Source organism: Delphinus delphis, chromosome 12 (genome assembly GCF_949987515.2).
Source record: "Delphinus delphis chromosome 12, mDelDel1.2, whole genome shotgun sequence".
Lineage (NCBI taxonomy): Eukaryota > Metazoa > Chordata > Mammalia > Artiodactyla > Delphinidae > Delphinus > Delphinus delphis.
In genome coordinates, this window is record NC_082694.2 from 30,652,635 (window position 1) to 30,675,409 (window position 22,775).

General features: G+C 43.1%; 1 protein-coding gene across 1 annotated transcript in view; it reads left to right on the forward strand.

Moving 5' to 3' along the window:
- Positions 1–322: 322 nt before the first annotated feature.
- TGFA (transforming growth factor alpha) overlaps positions 323–22,775 on the forward strand; it is a 103,163-nt gene continuing 80,710 nt past the window's right edge. Inside the window, exon 1 of the mRNA XM_060027555.1 lies at positions 323–394. Coding sequence (XP_059883538.1) covers positions 355–394 — 40 coding nt within the window. The 5' untranslated portion in view covers positions 323–354. The remainder of the gene's footprint in view (positions 395–22,775) is intronic.

The following is a 22,775-nucleotide window of genomic DNA, read 5'->3' on the forward strand; positions in this document are numbered from 1 at the left end:
GCCCGGCATGGCACGGTGCGCGCAGTCTCCCCGCCCCTGCTCCAACCCCACCCCCGCTCCACCCCCACCCCCCTGCCCCTAGAGGGGCTCCCCCAACCGGGGCGCGAAGGTGGTCCGCCAGGCCCAGTAGCCGAGTGGCGGAGGTGACGGTAACCGTCTTCCCGTTTCCGCCCGGCCGCCGGCGCGGCGGGGCGAGTGCCAGCAGAGGCGCGCGGTCCTCCCTCCGCCCGCCCGCGCCGGGGGCTGGCCCTGCCTAGCCGGCGCCTTTTTCCCCCGCACCGCGGCGCCGCTTCGCCACTTGGGCACCTCAGGTAGGGCAGGAGGCTGGAGTGCCTGCCGCCCGCCGCCCGTAAAATGGTTACCTCGGCTGGACAGCTCGCCCTCTTCGTGCTGGGTACGTACGCTGCCTACTGCGCGCCCGGTGGCACCTGCCCTCCGCGACACCCCGCTTTCCCCTGTCCCCTCCACTTCTCTCTCCCGGGGGTGTTCTGCGCCCGCCTAAGAGGAGAGGGCGGCGAATTCTTTTCGAGGCTTGAAGGCTGGGAGGCAAGGGGAGCTACTCGGGCTTACTAGGAATTGGGGGACCCTATTCCAAAGAGGGGGACCGTCGAGCGCTCAGGCTTTCCCCGGTAAGTGGCCGCCGGGCGGTGCGTGAGAACACCCGCCGGGGAAGGAGGAGCGGTGGGTGAACGGGCTTGAGCTTTAATCCGCCTTCTCTGTGTGCTCGTACACTTGCCCACACCTACCTGCTTACCTGGCTGCCTCCAAGCCAGTCTTCACCGGCGTCGGTAGCGCGTAGACTCGCGGAGGGTGGCCAGCGTCCGACCCTCCGGCCGGACCTTGGCTGCTTCCCTTTCATACCCGCCGCCTACCCGTGAGCCCCAGCGACCGGCAGATGTTCACCATCAGCAGCGGCGCCTCAGTCTTCTAACTTTGAGAGTTCTCGAGCTTTGGGGGTGGATTTTTGTGCGGATTAATTGTTGTTTTAATTAACTTCCCTTGGAGAAGTGGTTTAAGTGTCAGCCGAGGGCAGGAGTGAAACCCTAGACGAAGCGCTGCTGATTTCCTTTGAGTTTATTCTTGGAAGAGAACGAGGGATGGGGGAAGGGAGGGGAAGTTAAACCCGGCAAACCCGAGTCGGGTCTGGGGAGCCGGTGAGATTTTCGACGGTGAAGGTCACTGCCCGGCCGGCTCTTGCCCCTCGCGGCGCCGGGTCTCGTGTTGAGATAGCAGATTGACAGCCCGGGTGTCCTGGTTACTGCCGTAGCTTCCGTGAAATGAATTGTTCAGTCCCTATCTCCTGTGTTTAACCCTGTAAAGCAAGTTGCTCCCTACAAGATCATTTATTAGAGCGTGAGAAAAGCTATAGAACCCTTGCCTGCAAAATGCCCAGAGCCGCAGCCCCACCCAGTTCCGTGTACAGTTTCAGGGGGTTCACGGACCCGCCCGTAATCCTGCCCATGAAACGCTGATTAAGAACCGCAGCAGAAGTGGAGGCATCATATAAGGGAAATACAGAGCAGCCGTGGAACGGGATTCCACAGCTGCTCCGAGGTGTACCCTCACCTGAAACTCCCCAACAGGTGGCATGACTCTGAGTGGCTTTTTTTTTCTTTTCCCAAGACCATTTTATATTTTTGTATTGATGGTTCTAATTTTAGATTTTTTGTTAAAGCAGTAAAACATTACCAATACAGTAGAAGCCTCCTGTATTTGGGTCCCTATGTAATGTTTTTTGCAAATGCTAATAGTAATAATATTAATAGCTAACACTCTTTGAGCACTTACTCTGTACCAGATACTGTTCTAAGTGCTGTGCATGTATTAACTCATTTAATTTTCACACCAACCTGATGAAGAAAGTATTATTGTCCCCATTTTATGGAGGAGGAAAGTGAAGCACATGGTCCCACAGTTAGTAGGTAGTTGGGCCAGAATTACGAGAGTGTGGAAGGAATGTGGATATTAAAAGTCACCTAACTGTGGTCACTGTAGTTCCATCTCCTAGGTTTGGGACTTTTCCTCGAGTCGAGATGGGTGGAATACCCTGGAGATTGTTTTAATTGGGTTTTCTTTTGGACACTCAGGATCTCAAGGCGGTCTTAGGTTATTCAGTGAAAATCAGAGGCAAGAAACAATGAAGGTAAGCAAATTTGAGGAAGCTTTGTAAAGTTGCCCCTGCCTCCCCCCCCCACCCCCCCGCCATCATACTATACTTGCCCATGAAGACTGCATTCATTCATCATGGAATTTTTCTCTTCTGCCTGAGTTCAACTTGATCTTTGTTTCCTCCCTTAAGAAAAAGATGTATAAATTTGCAGAGGTTGATCAATATGTGAAATCTGGCTCATACAGGTCCAAACTATGAGCAGTTGAAAAAAGTAGAGGAAAAGAAGGCAGGAGGAACTTACACCAGTGAGGATTCCTTTTTATTTATATTGCTTTAAAAAAAAAAGCCATTGAACTTGGCCAAAAGTAGCCAATGTCGTTCTGTACATTGACGACCGCTTCTGCCTCCCACCTCCCTTTCTGCTAGATTACTAAATACCTGTCAGTGCCATGTGCATCTTTATTCTGCACATTTCCTCCAGAGCTGCTTTCCTCGCTAATTTTTCTTAAATTAGTTAAAGGCAGTTCCAGGCAAATCAGCCAGTGTTCCATCAGTAATCAAGATCTAGAAAACTGGGATCTTTTCCCTCCTTCCCCACCTCCATGGGAACAGTCTGAGGAGGAACTGTTAGGAGTCTCAGCTGATTCTTCTGATTACTTGATTGATGTTTTGGTCAAGAGAATGTGGAGACTGTTGCTTAAGTGGCAACATTGGGAACATAATCTAGGTTCCTGTGCTGGCTGCGCTCCCATGTCAGGTTTCCGTCCTTGGCGGAGCAAACCTCACAGGGGCTTGGCTTCTCCGGTCCCAGGTCCTCCCTGTGTCAAGGGAGCAAGATGTGTAATCTTGGGCAAGTTACTTAGCTTCCTTGTGCCTTGTTTTCCTCATCTGTAAAATGGTGATATTAATAGGATCACTGAATATAGTTAATGAACCTAGAATGGTGCCTAGCACGTAGTAAGAGTTTAATCAATCATCGTCATTGTCACTTTGAACCTCATAGAATTCCAGGTATCATTGCAGGTTATGTCCATTCTGTAACTGAGAGTTTGTCTTACTTATCTCATTTTCCATCTCCCCACCCTTCCTAAGACAGAAAATACCACCTAAACTAAAAACCTACTCAGAGATTTTAGCGAATATCGTTTGGCAGATGACAACTTCAAGAAAGTTTGGGAGTTCTTTTGGACCTTGTGAATTCTTTAATTTTTGATGCAGAACATTTGTATTTCCTCCTTACTGTTCAGTGGTCAGTTGTTTATTGAAGTCAGCACTAAGTGCCAGTTTTCTTATCTATAAAGTGAGAATAATAAAACTACCCACTTCACAGGTTGTTATGAGAATAAAATGAGATGGTAAATGTGGAAGCTATTTATAAACTTTAAAAATAAATAAAAATAAATCTTAACACTACACACAAAATGACATTGATTTTATAATGGGTCTTATCATCCAGAAAAAAAGCATTATTATTTTTATGGCAGCTCCCAGAAGTAGGACTAAATGTAGGCTAAAGAAGGATGTCCTAGGACACGAAATGTCATGAAGGATGGGTAGAAAGGAAACAGGTCAGCTTCCCTGTGGATTCGGGGCTGAGGGACCAGCAGGGGGCATGAAGTAAGACAGTTCTCTTCTCCATTACTTGGTAATGTTGTCTTTCAGAGTGAACAGTGGAGGTTTGCCCAGGACACATGTTTTCATTATTGGGCAGCTGAAATTAGGGAAAGTTCACTTTGAACAAGGGCTGTAAAGGTGTATATGGAAGGCTTAGAGCCTGAGTTTCCTGTATTTACTTTTCCAAAATCTGATTTCCTAGGATAAAGTGATCTTTCTGTAAATACTCAGTGTCCCCTGCAAAGGAGACCTTTCTTATAGGAGTAAATGATGCTTCATGTTCCTGTGGTAACATACGAAAAATAGATGGTTTTTCCATTAGACCTATCTCTAAAGGCCTTTTGAAAGTATGTTTTGAACAAGGCCCTGCTCTTTGGGCTGCCCACTAAAAGGGACAGGGGATGGGAAGTGGAGGTTGGGTCAAACAAAATGGAACTGGCCTGGCACACTGAATTGGGCATCTTGTGCCTGGTTTCACACTCACAACCTCTGTAGTGTGTTCCACAGCAGTATCCTCAAATTACAACCACTTGGAGAGCTTGGTAAACCAGATGGCTGGGCAGGAGGTGGGAGAGTTTGCCTGTGTAAAGAGTTCCCCAGTGTGGCTTGTGCTGCTGGTGGGGAGGAGAGTAAAGGGACACTCTGAGACCCATCGCTCTACAGTTGGTGCTGTTAGGGAAGCTTCCAGCTTAATGAGTTGCATTTTGTCTAACGAGTTGCATTTGGCGTTTGATGTTTTAAATGCTGCCGTGGGTTTCTGAGCATTATTAAAGGCACTTCTATGGCCTGTCTTGTTTACCAGAGCAGAGTTAGAAGTCGTGCTGAGAACTCTTACCTGTTCTAAATGTTCTTGTACTCTACCTATGGAAAATGTAATAATCCCATGTTATTAAACTCCAGCTGACCAAAGCTAATCATGTCACGCTTTCTTTTGTGTGGATCACCAAAAATTGACTGCTGTGTTGCTGTCATTTCAAATATTTTTCATCCCCTCGTTTTAAAGTATGAACTTAATTCAATGCTCAAGCTAGTATGTGTTAGATGGCATCTAGATAGAGGATTGGGGCACTTTTATGGTGACTTTTGTTTTGTTTGTTTTTTTTTTCCTGTGAAATGTCAAGTATAAAAGTCTTTTGTAGTATCAGGAAAGCCAGAAATCTAGGCTACCAGAACCATCTCTTAGGAGCTCTTCATTTTAAGCACAAGGCACATTCCCTTTAGACCCTCTCTAAAAATTGGGGTAAATTCTTTTGAGGCATTAGGAATTCGTTGTATTAAATATGACTTGAATAGTTGTTACTTGGGCTTAGAAAAAGTAGGAAGTTTATTGAAATGGAATTTTATGTATTTTGCTAGTATTTTTCTTTCTCTTTTAAGTCAGAGGAAACAAAATTTTCTTTCACTTCCCTAGTCTAGTGTATTATATGCCCAGTAGTTTTGTCCTTAATATTCTGCTGTCCTCTTACCTTGAAAAGCTTTTAGTTTTCCCCACCTTAGAGATTATACTTCTCAAGTACTTGCAGATGGTTAGGGCTTCCTCTAGGAGAGATTTGACAAATAACTCCCTTCTATAACAAGCTTGTATAACTTTGTATAACTCCAGCCTGCTGTTGCCTTTCCTCTTTTGGTTTTAATTTTTGAATGTGTTAACTTTTCTGGCTGGGAACCTCAACAGCGTGTCCTGACCCCTCCAAGTCCTGCCTTCAACTAACATTGGCTGGTACTTGCCCCCTCTTCCCTTCTAGTTTGAGGGCTTCTTGAGGGCAGAGCCCCTTGGTCTTCATCTTTGCCTTTGGCACCCTGAGCACAGGCCGACCTTCAGGGGAGACCAGTGAGCACTTGATGACTCCTTGGGGTGCCCCATACTGAATACTCCAAGTGTGGACTCAGTTGGCAAACACTTGGCTGGGTAGGTAACATTTATGCTGAAAAACTCTTCATTATGATAATCAAGAGTGGTTGCATATAAATTCTTCTATACAACTAGTTTTCAGAGAGTGTTTTATTGTTTTTTAAAAATAGATTATGATTTGTTTTGATTGCAAAAACATATTTTTTTTCTCTAGAACATAGAAAATTCAGGAAAGCATAAGAGAAAAGTTATTTTAGTGGCCTGTAATTCCACCACCCAAAGATAACTATGATTAACATTCCATTGCACAGCCCGATGGATTAATGAATAGGTCAATAGATATTCTTTAAAAACTTGTATGAATTCCAAGAGGCTCACACTGTTTAACTTATTTTTGTAACTTAACCATCTTTCATGATAAACATTTTTATATCATTTAACATTCATCCATAACATCATTCTTAGTGGCTGGGAAATAATCCCTTGATTATGTTTACTATAATTTTGAAGCCCTTTGGACATACAGATTTTTCTTATTTCTCACTGTTATGAATAATCCACACAGTGTTGTTGGGAATATAAATTGATACAACTTCTCTCGGAAGTCAACGTGACAATAGCTATCAATTTTACGTGGGTATAATTTGGGTCATCAGTTTCACTTTTTGATATATATGCTACAAAAATACTTGTCTAAAAGTGTGAAGAAAAATGTAAAGGGTGATGATTGTTGACTTGTTTATAATAGTAAACAAGTTGCCAGTAAACAAGTTGCCAGTACCACACTGTTATAGTTTATTTTTTATTTATTTATTTTTTTTGCGGTATGCGGGCCTCTCACTGTTGTGACCTCTCCCTTTGCGGAGCAGAGGCTCCGGACGCGCAGGCTCAGCGGCCATGGCTCACGGGCCCAGCCGCTCCGCGGCACGTGGGATCTTCCCGGACCGGGGCACGAACCCGTGTTCCCTGCATCGGCAGGCGGACTCTCAACCACTGCGCCACCAGAGAAGCCCTGATTAGTCTTTTATAGTAAGCATATATTAAATTTATAATGCTAAAGTCAAGGAACATAAATGACACAACAGACATTCTTGTATATAAATGTTTGGCTCATCTTTGATTACTTAGGATAAGTTTCTAGAAATTGGCTTTTTCTCCCACCAGCAGTATATGAATGCTTACTTTCTAGATTCTTCTATAACCAAAAGTTAGTTTTAACATTTACCAAGTTGATTGGAGAAAAGAAATCTTAGCCCAATTTCATATTTAATATTTGTTAGGGTGAGTAAGTTTGTGCGTCATTTATCATCTTGTTATTTGCATCTTAACCTTTCAAAATTTCTTCTTACTGACGGATCATCCTTTTCTTAGAACTTTATAACACACTTTATGTAAAAAGGTTGTTAATACTTGGCAAGTGTTCATTTATTGTTTGTCTTTTACTGTTTTGTTTATGATATTTTTGACACGCCTAAGGTTTTTGTTTTTATGTAAGAGAAACTGTAAATCTTTCCCCTTAAGCTTTCTACCTTTGCTTGTATAATTAGGGAAACCTTCCCTGTCCTAAGTTGAGGCAAACATTTACTTATTTTTTTTTTCTAATTCTTTAGTGGTCTCATTATATTGAACTAATCTACCTGTAATTTATTCTAATGTATGGTGTGAGGTATCAATACAACTCACGTTTCATTTTTTTTTAAAACAGCCAACCAGTTAATATTGTCAATTGTCACTTGTGGAATAATCTATCCTTCCTACTGTGGTTTGAAATTCCATTTTTTTATCGTATGCTAAATTCTTCTAAACTTGAATCTGTTCGTGGGATTTCAGTTTGGTTCTTTTATTTTGTATTTTTGCCCTTGTTGTGAACTTGTTCATTCAGGTAGTCTACAAATATTTATTGAGCACCTATTCTGTGCTGCAACTGCTTCTAGGTGCTAGGGAATCAGCCAAGACTGATCCCTGTTCTCATGGATCTTGTATTCTAGTGGGTGAGACCTTTTCCGCTGCTTTGTATTCTAATTGGTTATTGATATCTAAAAGCTTTTTTTAAAAATTATTTATTTGTTTTTAACATCTTTATTGGAGTATAATTGCTTTACAATGGTGTGTTAGTTTCTGCTTTATAACAAAGTGAATCTGCTATACATATATCCCCATATCTCTTCCCTCTTGCGTCTCCCACCCTCCCTATCCCACCCCTCTAGGTGGTCGCAAAGCACCAAGCGGATCTTCCTGTGCTATGCGGCTGCTTCCCACTAGCTATCTATTTTACGTTTGGTAGTGTATATATGTCCATGCCACTCTCTCACTTTGTCCCAGCTTACCCTCCCCCCTCCCCATGTCCTCAAGTCCATTCTCTAGTAGGTCTGCGTCTTTATTCCCATTCTGCCCCTAGGTTCTTCATAACCATTTTTTTTTTTTTTTTTTAGATTCCGTATATATGTGTTAGCATACAGTATTTTTCTCTTTCTGACTTACTTCACTCTGTATGACAGACTCTGGGTCCATCTACCTCACTACAAATAACTCAATTTCGTTTCTTTTTATGGCTGAGTAATATTCCATTGTATATATGTGCCACATCTTCTTTATCCATTCATCTGTCGATGGACCCTTAGGTTGCTTCCATGTCTTGGCTATTGTAAATAGAGCTGCAGTGAACGTTGTGATACGTGACTCTTTTTGAATTATGGTTTTCTCAGGGTATATGCCCAGCAGTGGGATTGCTGGGTCGTATGGTAGTTCTATTTTTAGTTTTTTAAGGAACCTCCATACTGTTCTCCATAGTGGTGTCAGTTTACATTCCCACCAACAGTGCAGGAGGGTTCCCTTTTCTCCACACCCTCTCCAGCATTTATTGTTTGTAGATTTTTTTTTTTTTTTTTTTTTTTTTTGGTGGTACGCGGGCCTCTCACCGTTGTGGCCTCTCGCACTGCGGAGCACAGGCTCCGGACGCGCAGGCTCAGCGGCCATGGCTCACGGGCCCAGCCGCTCCGCGGCATGCGGGATCCTCCCAGACCGGGGCACGAACCCGCGTCCCCTGCATCGGCAGGGGGACTCTCAACCACTGCGCCACGAGGGAAGCCCCTGTTTGTAGATTTTTTGATGATGGCCATTCTGACTCGTGTGAGGTGATACCTCATTGTAGTTTTGATTTGCATTTCTCTATTTAAAAGCTTTTTAAGAATATTTACAGTTGACCCCTGAACAACACAAGGATTAGGGGGCCAACCCTCCAAAAATACACCTTTAATTTATGGTCGGCCCTCACATCACCGGTTTCTCCATTTCCAAGGTTCCCCATGGGCAGACTCAATTACCTGGATCGTGTAGTAGTGTAGTATTTACTATCAAAACAAAACCTCACATATAAATGGACCCACACAGTTCAAACCTCTGTTGTTCAAGGATCAACTGTATTTTGTGATGGGTTTTGTTAATTTTAATAGTCTTTCAGTTGATTCAGGTTTCTTATGTAGATGATCATGTAATTTTGAATAGTGATAACTTTGCCTCTTTCCTTTTATATTTTCATCTCATTACTTTTTCTTATCATGCTGACTAGAACTTTAAGAACAACATTTTTTTAAAGGCAGTAGATATCCTTGTATTTTTCTTGATGTACTGCTAATGTTTGTAACATTTAACTAAGTCACACAAGAGGCTGACTTTTCAGTTATTTATATATAATATACATATATATGTGACTGTATATTTGTGTATTTATATATATGCATATAAACTTTATCATGTTAGTAAAATATACTTCTCTTCATAACTTACTAAAAGATTTGGTGTTTTGCTTTGTTTTTTGAAGCAGGGGAGATAATGTGTTGTTGTTTTTCCAAATGTTTTGAGGATATTTATTGACTCAGTTAAATTAAAGCCATTCTTGGGGCTTCCCTGGTGGCGCAGTGGTTGAGAGTCCGCCTGCCGATGCAGGGGACACGGGTTCGTGCCCCAGTCCGGGAAGATCCCGCATGCTGTGGGGCCGCTGGGCCCGTGAGCCATGGCCGCTGAGCCTGCGCGTCTGGAGCCTGTGCTCCGCGATGGAAGAGGCCACAGCAGTGAGAGGCCCGCGTACCGCAACAAAAAAAAAAAAATTAAAGCCATTCTTAAATTCCTGGAATGAACCTTCTTGGTTGTGTGGTATTATCCTCTGTATCTACTGCTAGATTTGATCTGTTCTGAAGTATTTGGGGCCTTTTTTCTTTTTCTGGTTTTGATATCAGTGTTATGTCAGCTTTCTAAAATAAATATTAAAATGTTCCATCTGCTTTACACTCTGGAGTAGCTGAAATATCATGGAAATCAAATGGTTCTGTGTCAGCTTGAAAGAAATTGCTTATGAAACTTCTGAGCTTGGTCCCTTTTTAGTGATCAGTTCAAGTTTTCTACTTCTTGAGGTGTTTTTGGTAATTATTTATTTTCCTCACAATCTATTCAATTCAGATTTCTAAAGCTTTAGCACAGATTTATAAATGATCTCCTTTTAATTAAAAATTTTTCTTTTGCACCCGCAACCTCAGTTAATATGACTTTACCAAATATGAAGCAAAGCAAACACTTAGGCCCCCCCAAATAAAATATGTTTTTAATTTGTTTTTCTTGATAATGATATTTTGAAGAAAAACCTCTTTTTAATCATCAACCAAATTCAAGTCAAAGCTTCATATTTGATGGTCTGTTTGCATAAATGCATGTGCCAGAGTCATCATAATAATGCCATTTCTGATGTGGATGACGCATGGCACTGTGATTTCTAGCAGAGGCTGCTAAGTAGCTTCCTAATGGTTTCTTAAGCTTTCAAAAGTTTAAAAACCTCCAGATACACTATTGTGTCCATTAGATGTTACTGTAGTGTTTGGAGCAAATGGGGCATTTCTGTTGTTTGTTCATTTGCTTTTTGTTTATTTTTTTCATTTGTTTTTAAGATCAGTACTTCTAGGTAAAAAAATGTTGGGTTCTGACAAAGAGACCATGTCTTCCTCTTGGATTTTAGGCCTCTAATCTGAGTTTGAATGAGGTTAGTAAACAATTCTCCTGGGTGCTTAGAGAATAGATATACCTTGATGGCTCTTCCGTCCTCTCTTTCCAGGGCTGAGGCACTCTCTGGGTAACTACTATACTTCCAAGAGGTACGGGAGATTAACTGGCTAAATGGTACACGTAAAGTGGTGACAGAAAAGCAGCCAAAGCTGATAAACGAGCGGTTTGCAATTACACACTCTGCTCCCCTCCCTCTGCCAGGCCTTGGCAGCAGGGAAAACACAAACTTAGGAGACTTTTCTTGGTTGAAAGAAAGCACGTAAGACTTGTAACTTTCACCGTGGCGGTGGCTTTGAGGAATTGGCATGTGAGCTGCCGAGGGACATAACCTGGTCACTTTATTTGTCACTGAGCTCAGCTGGAAACTCTGGGCTTGGGCACTTCTCACCTTGGACTGGTTTCTGGGTTACCACTTTGGCATTGAAGGAGCACATCAACAGGCTGGTTTGCATGCCGTACACACTCTCTGCTAGCACATTTGAACAATGACAGATGTTTTTGCACATAGCAGACCTTGGGTGTTATAATTAGAGTTTCAGGGGATGAATCATAGGTCCCTGAGCTAGAATGAAAGCAAGCCCGGGGCCTGAGCATTTTTTTAGGGAGGTGAGGTAAACTCATAGATCACATTGATGGGGAATCCTTCTGGATCTGGACTCTCCTTAAACCTCATCAAAGACTCCCAAGGCCCCCCCGACCCCCACAAAACAAACAAACAAACAAACACATCTTTTGTACTGGCCCCAGTGCGGGCCACTTAGTGTTACCAGAACACACACCCTGTGGTCGCCACCTCCCATGTGGGCCACTCGGTACCCTCCTTTTCTGCCAGCCTCGCTAAATCCTAATCATTGTTTTTCCACAGCGAAATAGAAATCAGAATCTACAAACAAAAGTATCTAGAAAACACCCGCACATTCAGCTCATCAGAGACATCTGCTTAATGAGGTTGAACTGTCAGGGATCTCACCAGATCCGTTTCTGTGTGTGGTTACAGATATATTTGTATATTCACTCTTCTTCCTTCAAAAATGGCACTTGGTATTTTTAAATCTGCTTTTCACTTACAGTGTATGGAGAAAATATTTCTGTGGCAAAGATACAAATGTATCTATCAATCTATTCTTAATGACTAACGCATTCCGTTACACAGCTCTGTCATTATTCATTTATCCACCCCTTATTGATAGAGTTGTAGGTTGTTTCAAACTTTTAAATATTCAAACCTGAAATGAAAATGTTTACAGCTAAACGTTACCAGCATCTTTGAATTATCTTCTATGGTCAAATCCCCAGAAATGGATTACTAGGTCAAAAGGTACACACTCTTTCACCCCTCAGTGTGTTTTGACTATCTGCCTTCCAGAAAAGGTAGACAAATTTATACTTCTGTCCTATGTGTGACTGCCTGTTTATCAGCAGCAGACTTACCTAGGATGAATATTATCATTTTCTAGACTTTGCTAATGACGTTGGCCAAATTGTATCTCCTTGTTTTAATTTGTGTTTCTTTGGCTAAAACCAAAGTTTGCTGCAATTGAGTGCTTTTTCATGTTTGTGTATTTGAATTTCTTTTCTTGGGACTTACCCATTTCTGTCCTCAGGTCACGTTTTGGGTGGGTGAATTATCTTCTCATTGATTTGTAAACAGTTTTATAAAAGATATATTAAATATTTTCTTTATTTTGTCATTTAAATTTACGTGTATGTGTATGTTTGGGTTTACAGAAGTATGGTTTTGTTTTTGTTTTTAACTTTTAAGGACTTAAAATCTGTTCATTATTTCTTTGTGATTTCTACTTTTGTTTTGTGGTAGGAAGGGATTTGCTATGACTCTCTGATCGCTCATTTCCCCTTGTATTTTTATGTTGTTACTTTTTTGGACTTAAATTTCACTTTTTGGTGTAAGATGTGAGACAAAACTCTAACTTGCCTTTTTGTCAAAATGATCCAGTTCCTCAAACACCATTTGTTGGATTTATTCTCTACTCACTGATTTCGAATCCCACTTTTGTCACTTGAGACTTTCTTAGGCGTACTCGAGTCTTTTTGGAGTTTCTGTTCTGTTCCATTAATCTGAGGCTCACCCTTTAATGAACCATTCTTTGGGGCTGGTAATGTGTTATTGCCCCAGGAAGCTGGGGCAGAAAAATCTTGAGAAGTAGGCAGGCATTGAGGGGGCATTGAGTCTCACTGTCCTGAAAGGCATGGTGAACCTGCCTCTGCCCTCCTATCTTTTCTGGAACTTTGTGCCTTGCAGGAGTTGGGGGACATGAGGCAGGCCTGCAGTCCTCACTCCATGTGACATTCTGGTTAACTGACACTGTATATTTTCATGTCGCCTTCTCAAGTGGGAGGACGGTGGAGTCTGCCATGGCATACCTGGAGCCACAGACCAAACCTGGCACATCTCCCAGGATATAGTAAAGGAAAGGATATAGTAAAGGAAAGGAACTTCACTGGAAAGTCATAACATTGTTTTATATACTAAAACAAACTCAGATATATTAGCAAATAGAATGCAAGATTGAAATGTCATAATTAATTTTTCGGATACAAGACTCAAATAAATTATGATTTTTTTTTCACTTCGATTGTTTCAGGCTGTGCCCCCAGACTCTAGAGGAGCGGGTATGGGTTCCTTCTCTTTGCCATTTTGGGGGTTTTAATGGAAAAGTTTGAGAAGTACTGTCCCATGTGGATGACTAATTTTCAGATACTTAGAGCAGAATAGTAACTAAAATGAATATCTTCATCATTCTTCTGCTTCCTTTGGATATAATTTGCCTTTTTCTAAGTTTTCCTAAGGCAAAAAGTTAATTATTGATTTTAGATTTTTCTTCTTTTCCAATATATTCATTCAGTGCTATAAATTTCCCTCTAGACACTGCTTTCACTTCATTCCACAAATTCTGATGAGTTGTGTTTCCATTTTTATTTACTTCAAAATACTTTTTGACTTCTCTTGAGATTTCTTCTTTGACCCATGTGTTATTTAGATTAATCTTCAGTATGTGGGGATTTTCTGGCTATATTTCTGTTATCAATTTCTAGTTTAACTCCTTTATTGTCTGAGAGCAGACATTGTATGATTTCTCTTCTTTTAAATGTGTCAAGATGTGTTTTATAGCCCAGAATGTGGTCTGTCTCAGTGGATGTTCATGTGAACTTGAGAAGAATGCATATTCTGCTGTCGTTGGGTGAAGGAGTCTATAGGTATCCATTATATCCAGTTGGTTGATGGTGTCGTTGAGTTCAACTGTGTTCTTGTTTTCTGCCTGCTGGATTTGTCCATTTCTGAAAGAGGGGTGTTGAAATCTTCAGCTGTAATTGTGGTTTCATCTATCTCTCCTTGTAGTTCTATTCATTTTTGCCTCATGTATTGTGATGTTTTATTGTTAGGTGCATACAGGTTAAAAATTGTTATGTAATTTCATCATTCTTTAATGATTCAGGGTCTCCCAGTGCCTGAAGATCATCACTAGTAAATCCTTTATCCACACGTGGTACCTGTGGTTAATGCAAAACTTCCGTTACTACCTGCGAACGAGGAGAGCTTTCTTCCTTAGTTAAGCAGAACTCTATTTTAACTTTCCTTGTGGAGAGAGAAAAATATATAAAAGGCATTACTCCAGGTTCCTGGACTAGTGCTCTGTTAGGATCAAGGTGGTGGGACCTTCATACCTTCATTGACTGAAGCCATCCTTTCAAATCAGTTCTTATTTTGAACCCTCTGTAGGTTGTAGAAGGTTTTGGTGAATGGATTATGCCCCAGTGAATCACTTGAGAGAGATTTACGCTTAGAAAAACATCAACTCACCATGTAGTATTGATTTACTTTCTTGTGAAGTGCCCTTTTCCCCTACTGTGGAACAGAGGGAAAAATAAAAAGTCCTTTCAACTAAATTGGATTTTTTTGGATTTCAGATAAAAGGGAGGACATTTTTCTCTTAACAGTAATAACAGAAGCATTTGGAGTATCTCAGCTGTCATCCCATGTAGAATAGATCCAAGTGATGAAACAGTGGTTGTGATTTTTGTGAACTGGGCCTAACCCTTTATTCTTAATTCACCCAAGCTAGCTACTTTATTCACTTCTAGAGCCCAAGGGATGAATAACAAAACTAAGATCTGTCAGCTCAAAGTGAGGGATGCTGTTTGTTTGTTTGTTTAGGTTATTTTATACATGGATTGTTCACTTCAGCAAACACTTAACTGTGTATCAGACCGTCTGCTGGGTTTGATGACACTAAAGCAAAGAGAGCCATGACCTAGCCCTTGCCCCCAGCCCCTGAACTCTTTGTAGATTGTAGCAGAAGAAAACACACAGTTTTTCGCAGTATGACATGAGGTACACATTGAATACCTTGGGCTCAAGAGGAGGGTCCTTGAGGGAATTCCCTGGTGGTCCAGTGTTTAGGACTCTGCACTCTCACTGCTGAGGACCCGGGCTGGGGAACTAAAATCCCACAAGCTTTGTGGCGCGGCCAAAATGATAAAAGAAAAGATGAGCGTTCTTGGTATGACGGGGCAAGGCACTCTTTGAGGAGATAATGGCCAGTACTTAGAACAGTGCCTGGCACATGGTAATTTCTTTAAGTGCCTTACATATCGCACACATTCCTTTAACCCATCTAGCAATCCTGTGACATACGGTGATGAGCCGCATTTTATAGGTGAGGAAACTGACGCACAAAAATGTCAAGTAACTTGCCGAAGTTCCTACAGCCAGCAAGTGGCAGAACAAGGATTTGAACCCAGGACCCTTTCCTGCTGTCCTAGCCTTGCCACTGTTCTGCTTCTCCAGGTCATCCATGGAAGGCTGTGGATACTGAAGTTCCTGGCATCAGTCATGTGTGAGAGTGCCGTTTTGGAGTAGACATTAAGTGTAATCAGGCTTTCAGACTGCTGCTCCCCTAAATAATATTTACCATATTGAGAGTAATTGCCATGAAGGTAATTGTCATGCTGGCTAAAAAGAAATATTACTACTTCACAATGCCATGAAATGTAAAGAAACAAGAGTGGTAGAGGTTTTATCCCCCCTTCTTCAATCAAAAGTTCAGATGTTCAGAAGACAGATAATCACATGAGGTGTGTGTGACTTAAAACATATTCTGTTGTGACCAGGGAGCCTCTAATAATAAATTTGAGACTTGATAGAATCTCGGGTCAGAACAGAAAGAGCATTTACTGTTTCACTTGTGTGTAGGAACTTCATTCATTCAGCAGGCAGCATTTTTGATGGCCTTTGTACCTCTGAATAGACAGTTGAGTATCGGATGCCCAGGTGTTAGGACAGTGCCGCAGCGTGGACAGTCGACAAAGGTTGATTCAAGGTGATTTTTTTCCCCTGTAGGTAAAGGTAATGGGGTCAGATGCACTGGCAATCAGTGTGTTACTCACACACAAAGCAGCCAGTGGGACAGACCTCTTTTGCAGTGAGTGAGCTTCTGAAAAAAAATGTGGGATTTAAAAAAATCTGTATCTTGTTTAAAGGACCTTATTTGATAATCCTTTTCTAGAACAATCTCTCCTTAATTGGTTTGTAAATCTAGAGCATTCACATCTCTGGTTTGCCTGAAGTAGGTTGCCTCTACTGTGGCGACTCCTCTCAAGAAAAGGTTAACTAGTTGGGAACTGTGGTAGAGCCCATCCAGTTGGCCATGGGGGAGAAGAAGTTGATGTTTTAAGGGAGCCAAGAACCTAAACTCTCCCCCGAGAGTTACCCACACAGATAGTAGCTGCTTATGAAACTCCTGATATTCTCAGAGCAGAGGGCCTGCTTGCGTTTTCCACGGTCTTCTCCACACTGGGCTGCAGGCTTCCTTGATCTTTGTTTGCATCTTCTAATGTCTTAGTGACCCGCTCTCTAACGTTTCTTCCTCTGATTGATGCTCTTTAGTTGTGACACTCAACAGGAGAGAAAAAAAGAAAGGTTTAACATTTTGGAACAGAGTAATCCTCTGGGGACACAATGTCTTCATCTTTTCAGCTTGTGCCTCAGAACCCAAGGAACCCAAATTGCACAGGGCTGGTGTGTGATAATGAGGAAAAGACTAGGGAAATAAGCCTAGCTGTTTTCCAGCAGGAAGAAAATAAACGTGCTTCAGCATTCACTCATGTGTTTTACCTACTAATCAGGGAACAACGCCTTCCGGCCATTTTCTGTGCTCCTGTGGGAAGAACCATGTGAAGCAGGGAGAGGGTTCTGCTCCAGTGGGTGACTGTTCACGGGCCAGGGATGGAGAGGCAGCCCCCACTGCTGAGAGCCTCACAAGCCCGCCCTGCGGATGGAGAGCTTATCTGAGTTCTCAGCCTTGCAAAGTGAACCACAGGGCTATGGGGGGGGGGTATGTTTTTTATCCTAAAGAAATAGGATATGATATGCACCTTCCCTTAAAAATACTTCCTTAAACAAGGCAGGTACCAGCCTGCAAGGTGAGACCCCCTTCTAGGTGTGTGGTCTTCATCCCTGAGCGTGCTGTGACCCCAGAAGCCGGTCCTGGCCCAGCCAAGAATGTTCTCTGGGGACTGTGATGTCGTCTGATTTTACTGTAAGCAGAGCCAAAGTGGGCACATGGCCTCACTGTTTGGCCTTGAAGATAAAGTCATCACCTTTTGTGAATGAGCATGTTTAGGTTCCCAGTAAGTTAATTAGAAAGCATTAAAGAAATCTGCATCGTTCTAACTACCTATCTCTGTGCTGCTCTGGGTCGTTTCCACTTTAGCCTCTTTTATCATCGGTTCAGTCATTGTTTTCACCTGGGCTGTTTATCACCTGAGATATTTTCAGAGGCTACACAGGCAGAAATTTTCTGAAAATCTAGGGCCTTGATGTATATAAAAACCTTTTGCTTTGAGGAGGTGGACAAATTGGTGTGAAGAGTTATTGGTATTCTCTGGTACTGCCTCCCTTATCCTGGCGGAGAAAAGAAGAATCCACTTTCATTTGTAGCCATACCAACAGATGGCATCTTGCTCCATTGACAATAGTTGTGTGCAAGGGTGTGGGAATGTGTGCATGTGTTTCATCTAGAGGTTTCGTTTCCTACTTCATGGGCTTTTTATTTCAGATTTCCTCTTGCCCCCATCCTCAACTTCTGCAGTGCTTCACACAATACCTAACATTTAATGATTGATCCTTATGTTTTTATTGATGACAAATAATTTACCCACAGAGTCTCTCTTCACTTCTCTTTTCTTTCCTTCCTCTCCCCACCTCTAACTTTCAAAACATCACTAACATAGCAGCAGGTATTTTTTGAGCAGAAGTGGGAAATAGTTCCATTTTCTAGGCCAACTTTGATTCCTTGGAAATGGCTGTTTCTAAGGATTTGGAGGCTGCATCTGAGTTCAGTGGGAGATAATGCTGTGATCAATTAGTGATGTCTGTTGTGGACCCAGTGTGGAGGTGGTGTCACATATACTTGCATTCCTGCTTGAGATGGTGGGCCATTTTTCTTAAGAATGAGAAAAAGTCATATGTTTCTCCAAGGAATTATTTGAAGTTGTTCCCACTGGTGTTGCTTACATTTCCTGCCTTTTAAAAAATACAGTACTCTAATTTTTAAAATGTGTTCCATAAACCTAATACCGTAACCATGTATAAGTGCCACTGAGTTCTGCTAGGCAGGGTTAGCATCCAGCAAGGCAGAGAGCCTGTGAGGGTATGGACTGGTACATCCTGTCGCCGTTCAGGACACGGGGGTGTTTGCCTACCTTCAAAGTAAGAAGCAGAAAACCACAGGTAACGCTGGATGACAAAGCTCTGTGTTGATGTTCATGTCTGCCGATCTTGGGCCCTCATTGGGTTATTAGCAGGAGTGTTCTGACTTGCCTGCTAGTCAGAAGGGAACACTGATATCTCACTTTCTTACAGGGAGGGACTCCTTTCCCTAGAGGATATGTAGCGTGTCGTGGCACTCCCGCCCCAGCAGTCATCAACATCCTTACACCCGCATCAGTGGGGGTGACCATCCCTGTTTAATCGTCCCGCACAGGCACTGTGAGGGGATAAGAAAGAAAGTAGAGAGAAGGGCTGTGTCCACATGGGGCATAGAGGTTGCGGCAGAGGCAGGACTTGTAGGGCAGAGAAACCCGGAGCAGAGAATGGTGTCTGGGTCTGTACGTTTGCAGCTGCTTGTGCTCTGGTCACAGGTTGGCTCGGAGCCTGTGCGCTTTGCTCCTCGTGGGCCCTTCACTTCTGAGTCTGGGTTGCTTCAGCACCCCAGGGGTGGTAGCAGAGGGGTGTATGGTGAGCAGGGTTAGATACTGTGTGAGCCTCCAGAAAGCCTTGGGCACAGCCATTGTTGTCTGGACCCTAACGTATCCTGGATGTTGAATGTGAGTCTCACAGGTAAGCCTGGGCTGCCCTTGGACTGAGATTCCTAGCACCTGTCTGGGGATGAGCAGGGCCAGAGCCTTCATTCCAACTTGTAGCATCCTGGAGGATCTTGGGGGTAGTGGACAGACCCTGGCTGGGCCCTGTTAATGAACACTCTTTAGAGAACTGTGAGAACATCAGGACCAAGAAGAGATTGACTTCTGTGGCTTTGGTGCTTGTTGGCACTTGCGAATGGGTTTCTTCAGACCTGTGTCCCTGTTGACTCATTTGCTTGCTATTTTAATTTTTTGAGGGAGAGGGGGTCCTCCATCTGAGGTGGTCAGGAAAGGTTTCTGAAGACATTGATGTTTGAGCTGGTCTTGAAGGCAAGGAAATAGTAGAGGTAGAGATGGGGTGAGGAGAGGAGGTCCCACGCTCAGCCCTCCCGAGTTCCCGCGTCCTGCTGGCTCTGATTCTGTTCTATACCCGACCACTCCTCATGTCCTCCCAGATGCCCCTCTCATCTTCCGCCTGGACTGCCGTAGCCTCATCCGTTCCTCTGGTTTCCAGTCTTGCCTCTATAAGGCCTCTTCTGTTCTCATCCATCTAATCGGATGCTGTGGCTTGTCTTCTCAAAACCTTCCAGTGGCTGCCCAGCTTGGAAAAGTTCGGAGTCCTACTGCTCCCTGTGACAGACACCTGCCTGGCATCCTTCCACCCTCATTTCCCACCACTGTCCTCCAGCTGCACCAGCCTTCCTGCTCTTTCTTGAACATGCTAAGTTCATTCCCACCTCAGGACCTTTGCACCTGCTGTTCCTTCAGTTTTGACTGCTCTTCTTCCACATTTTTGCAGGACTGCTTCCCTCATTTTATTCAGGTCTTTGTTAAATGTCACCTGTTCAGAAAGGACATCTGTGATGACTTTATCTATCTATGCACACACCCGTGATGAAGAAAATGCTCCAGTGTCTGCATTATTTCTTGGAGAACTGTCATCACAGAAAAGTTTTAATGGTGTCTTCTTATTCCAGAAGGAAAGAACCTATATTCCACAAAGTCTGTATAAAAGGCTCCTGCTCAAATAGGAGTTTAAGTGTCACCTTCTTTAGTTCACACTTCCTAGACATCTCTGTGGAACTGTCTCCCAGGTTTGGCTTTAAAAGGAACTGAATTCATTCAGGAGGTATTTGTTCAGAGCTGTCGATGCGTCAGGCGCTGTTCCCTAGAGGGTGTCCCCCACTTGGTGCCAAGGAGACAGAAAATAAACAAATAAACCTACAATAAAATGTCAGGTTTTGACAGTGCTGGGGATGGGGATGAGCCACTAGCTTCATTACCTTGCAAATCGGTCTTCACAGAAGGATACTTTTGGGCAGTTGAAAGCCATCTAGTTCTCTCTCTTCTTTTTTTTAATATTCTTTTTTTAAAAAACTGTTGATTTTATTGATAAAGGTAATTGGTAAAGAATGCAAGTCAAAGGTACACATCTGAAAATATCAACTTTAAATCTGATTTACTCAGTATTAATTTTAGGTGATAGATTAAGTAAAATTAATGATACAAGCCAAATGATGCCTGCATCACATTCAATGTGCGTAATGCTCTTGACAGCATCAAAGGAATTAAATGTTTGAGGAAAACCAGCGATTACGTTTATCAAACATCTGTCACTGATGCTAAACAAATTGCAGAATCTCGTGATTTTGACACCGATTTCTGTTCCTTTCCTACCTGAAGTGTAAGAAAGGACAGGAAGAGGAGGGTGGAAGAGTTCTCTGTAACGGTAGCTGCATTTTGTTATGCCAAAGGCTGTGCTTGTTACCCGCATAGGAGCCCCCCTCTTAGATATAGCAGGAGGGTCCAGAAGCAGGATGAAACCATCCTTCTAGCAACTCTTGAATTCTGCTCCCTCGGTCTCAGAGGTGACAGCTGGCTGGCTACAGATTGAAAATTGTATTGATCACTTGTCCTCAGCTGAGGGAACATCTAGGATACATCATCTGTTTTACGTCAGAAACCACAGAAGCAAGGCCAGTTGCCTGAAACCAGGGCACTGGATTTCCTTGGCTGTTGCAAAAGCTGCTCAGATTCCCGGTGGTGCCTATCAGCCTCTCTACAGGAAGACTTCTCTGGGAGACCCCTCACCCATTGTTCCTCCCTTTCCTCCCCTCCAGGCTCCCGCCTGCCTTATCCGGGGCCCATGTCCAGAGGGTTCTCCTCGGCTTCCTCGCATTCTGACACACTCCCAGTTTGAGAGTGAGGCTCAGGGTCCATGGTGGCTCAGTCCAGTCAGATCAGCCACTGATCAAAGCTTCTCCCTGGCAGCCACCATCAGTATACAGTTGTCTGTAATAGACTGTAGTTTTTTGTTTGTTTTTATTGGGCTATAATTGCTTTACAATGTTGTGTTAGTTTCTGCTGTACAAAAGAGTGAATCAGCTATATGTATACATATATCTCCTCCCTCTTGGACCTCCCTGGCACCCCTTACTCCCATCCCACCCATCTAGATCACCACAGAACACCGAGCTGAGCTCCCCGCGCTATACAGCAAGCTCCCACCAGCTACACATGGCAGTGCACATACGTCAATCTCAATCTCCCAGTTCATCCCCCCGCCCCCGCGTCCACACGTCCGTTCTCTACGTCTGCGTCTTTATTCCTGCCCTGCACATAGGTTCATCTGTACCATTTTTCTAGATTCCACATATATGCGTTAATATACGGTATTTGTTTTTCTCATTCTGATTTACTTCACTCTGTATGACAGACTCTGGGTCCATCCACGTCTCTACAAATGACCCAATTTCGTTCCTTTTTTATGGCTGAGTAATATTCCATTGTATATAGGTACCACATCTTCTTTATCCATCTGTCTGTCAATGGACATTTAGGTTGCTTCCATAACAGTGCCTCCTCTGGCCACGAGGGTCCAGGTGGGCTGAGCACTGCCCTCCTCTAGACTGTAGGTTTTTTTTGTTTTCTTTTTTTGCGGTACACGGGCCTCTCACTGTTGTGGCCTATCCCGTTGCGGAGCACAGGCTCCGGACGCGCAGGCTCAGCGGCCATGGCTCACGGGTCCAGCCGCTCCGCGGCATGTGGGATCTTCCCGGACCGGGGCACGAACCCGTGTCCCCTGCATCGGCAGGTGGACTCTCAACCACTGCGCCACCAGGGAAGCCCTAGACTGTAGTTTTTTTAGAGCAGTTTCAGGCTTATAGAAAAATTGAGCAGAAAGTACAGAGAGTTCCCATATGCTTCCCCTGTTATTAACATCTTGCTTTAGTGTGGTACATTCACTCTAATTGATGAGCCAATATTGGTACATTATTATTAATGAAAGTTAATGATTTTTAACTAAGGTTAAATGTAAACAAAAGTCCCTAGTTTACATTAGGGCTTATTCTTTGTGCATTCCATGAATTTTGACAAACGTGTGATGACATGTGTCCACCATTGTAGTATCACACAGAATAGTTTCACTGCCCTAAAAATGCTCTTTGCTTCCCCTGTTCATCCCTCTCTCCATGGTCCCAACCCCCTGGCAACCAGTGATCTTTTCACTGTCTCCATAGTTTAGCCTTTTCCAGAATGTCATATAGTCGGAATCACATAGTCACAGTACATAGCCTTTTCCAATTGGCTTCTTTCACTTAGGAACATGCATTTAAGTTTCCTTCGTGTCTTTTTGTGGCTTGAGAGCTCGTTTTTTATTGCTGCGTAATATTCCATTGTCTGAACGTCCCACAGCTTATCCGTTCACCTGCTGAAGGATGTCTTGGTTACTTCCGAGTTTGGGTAATTGTGAATAAAGCTGCT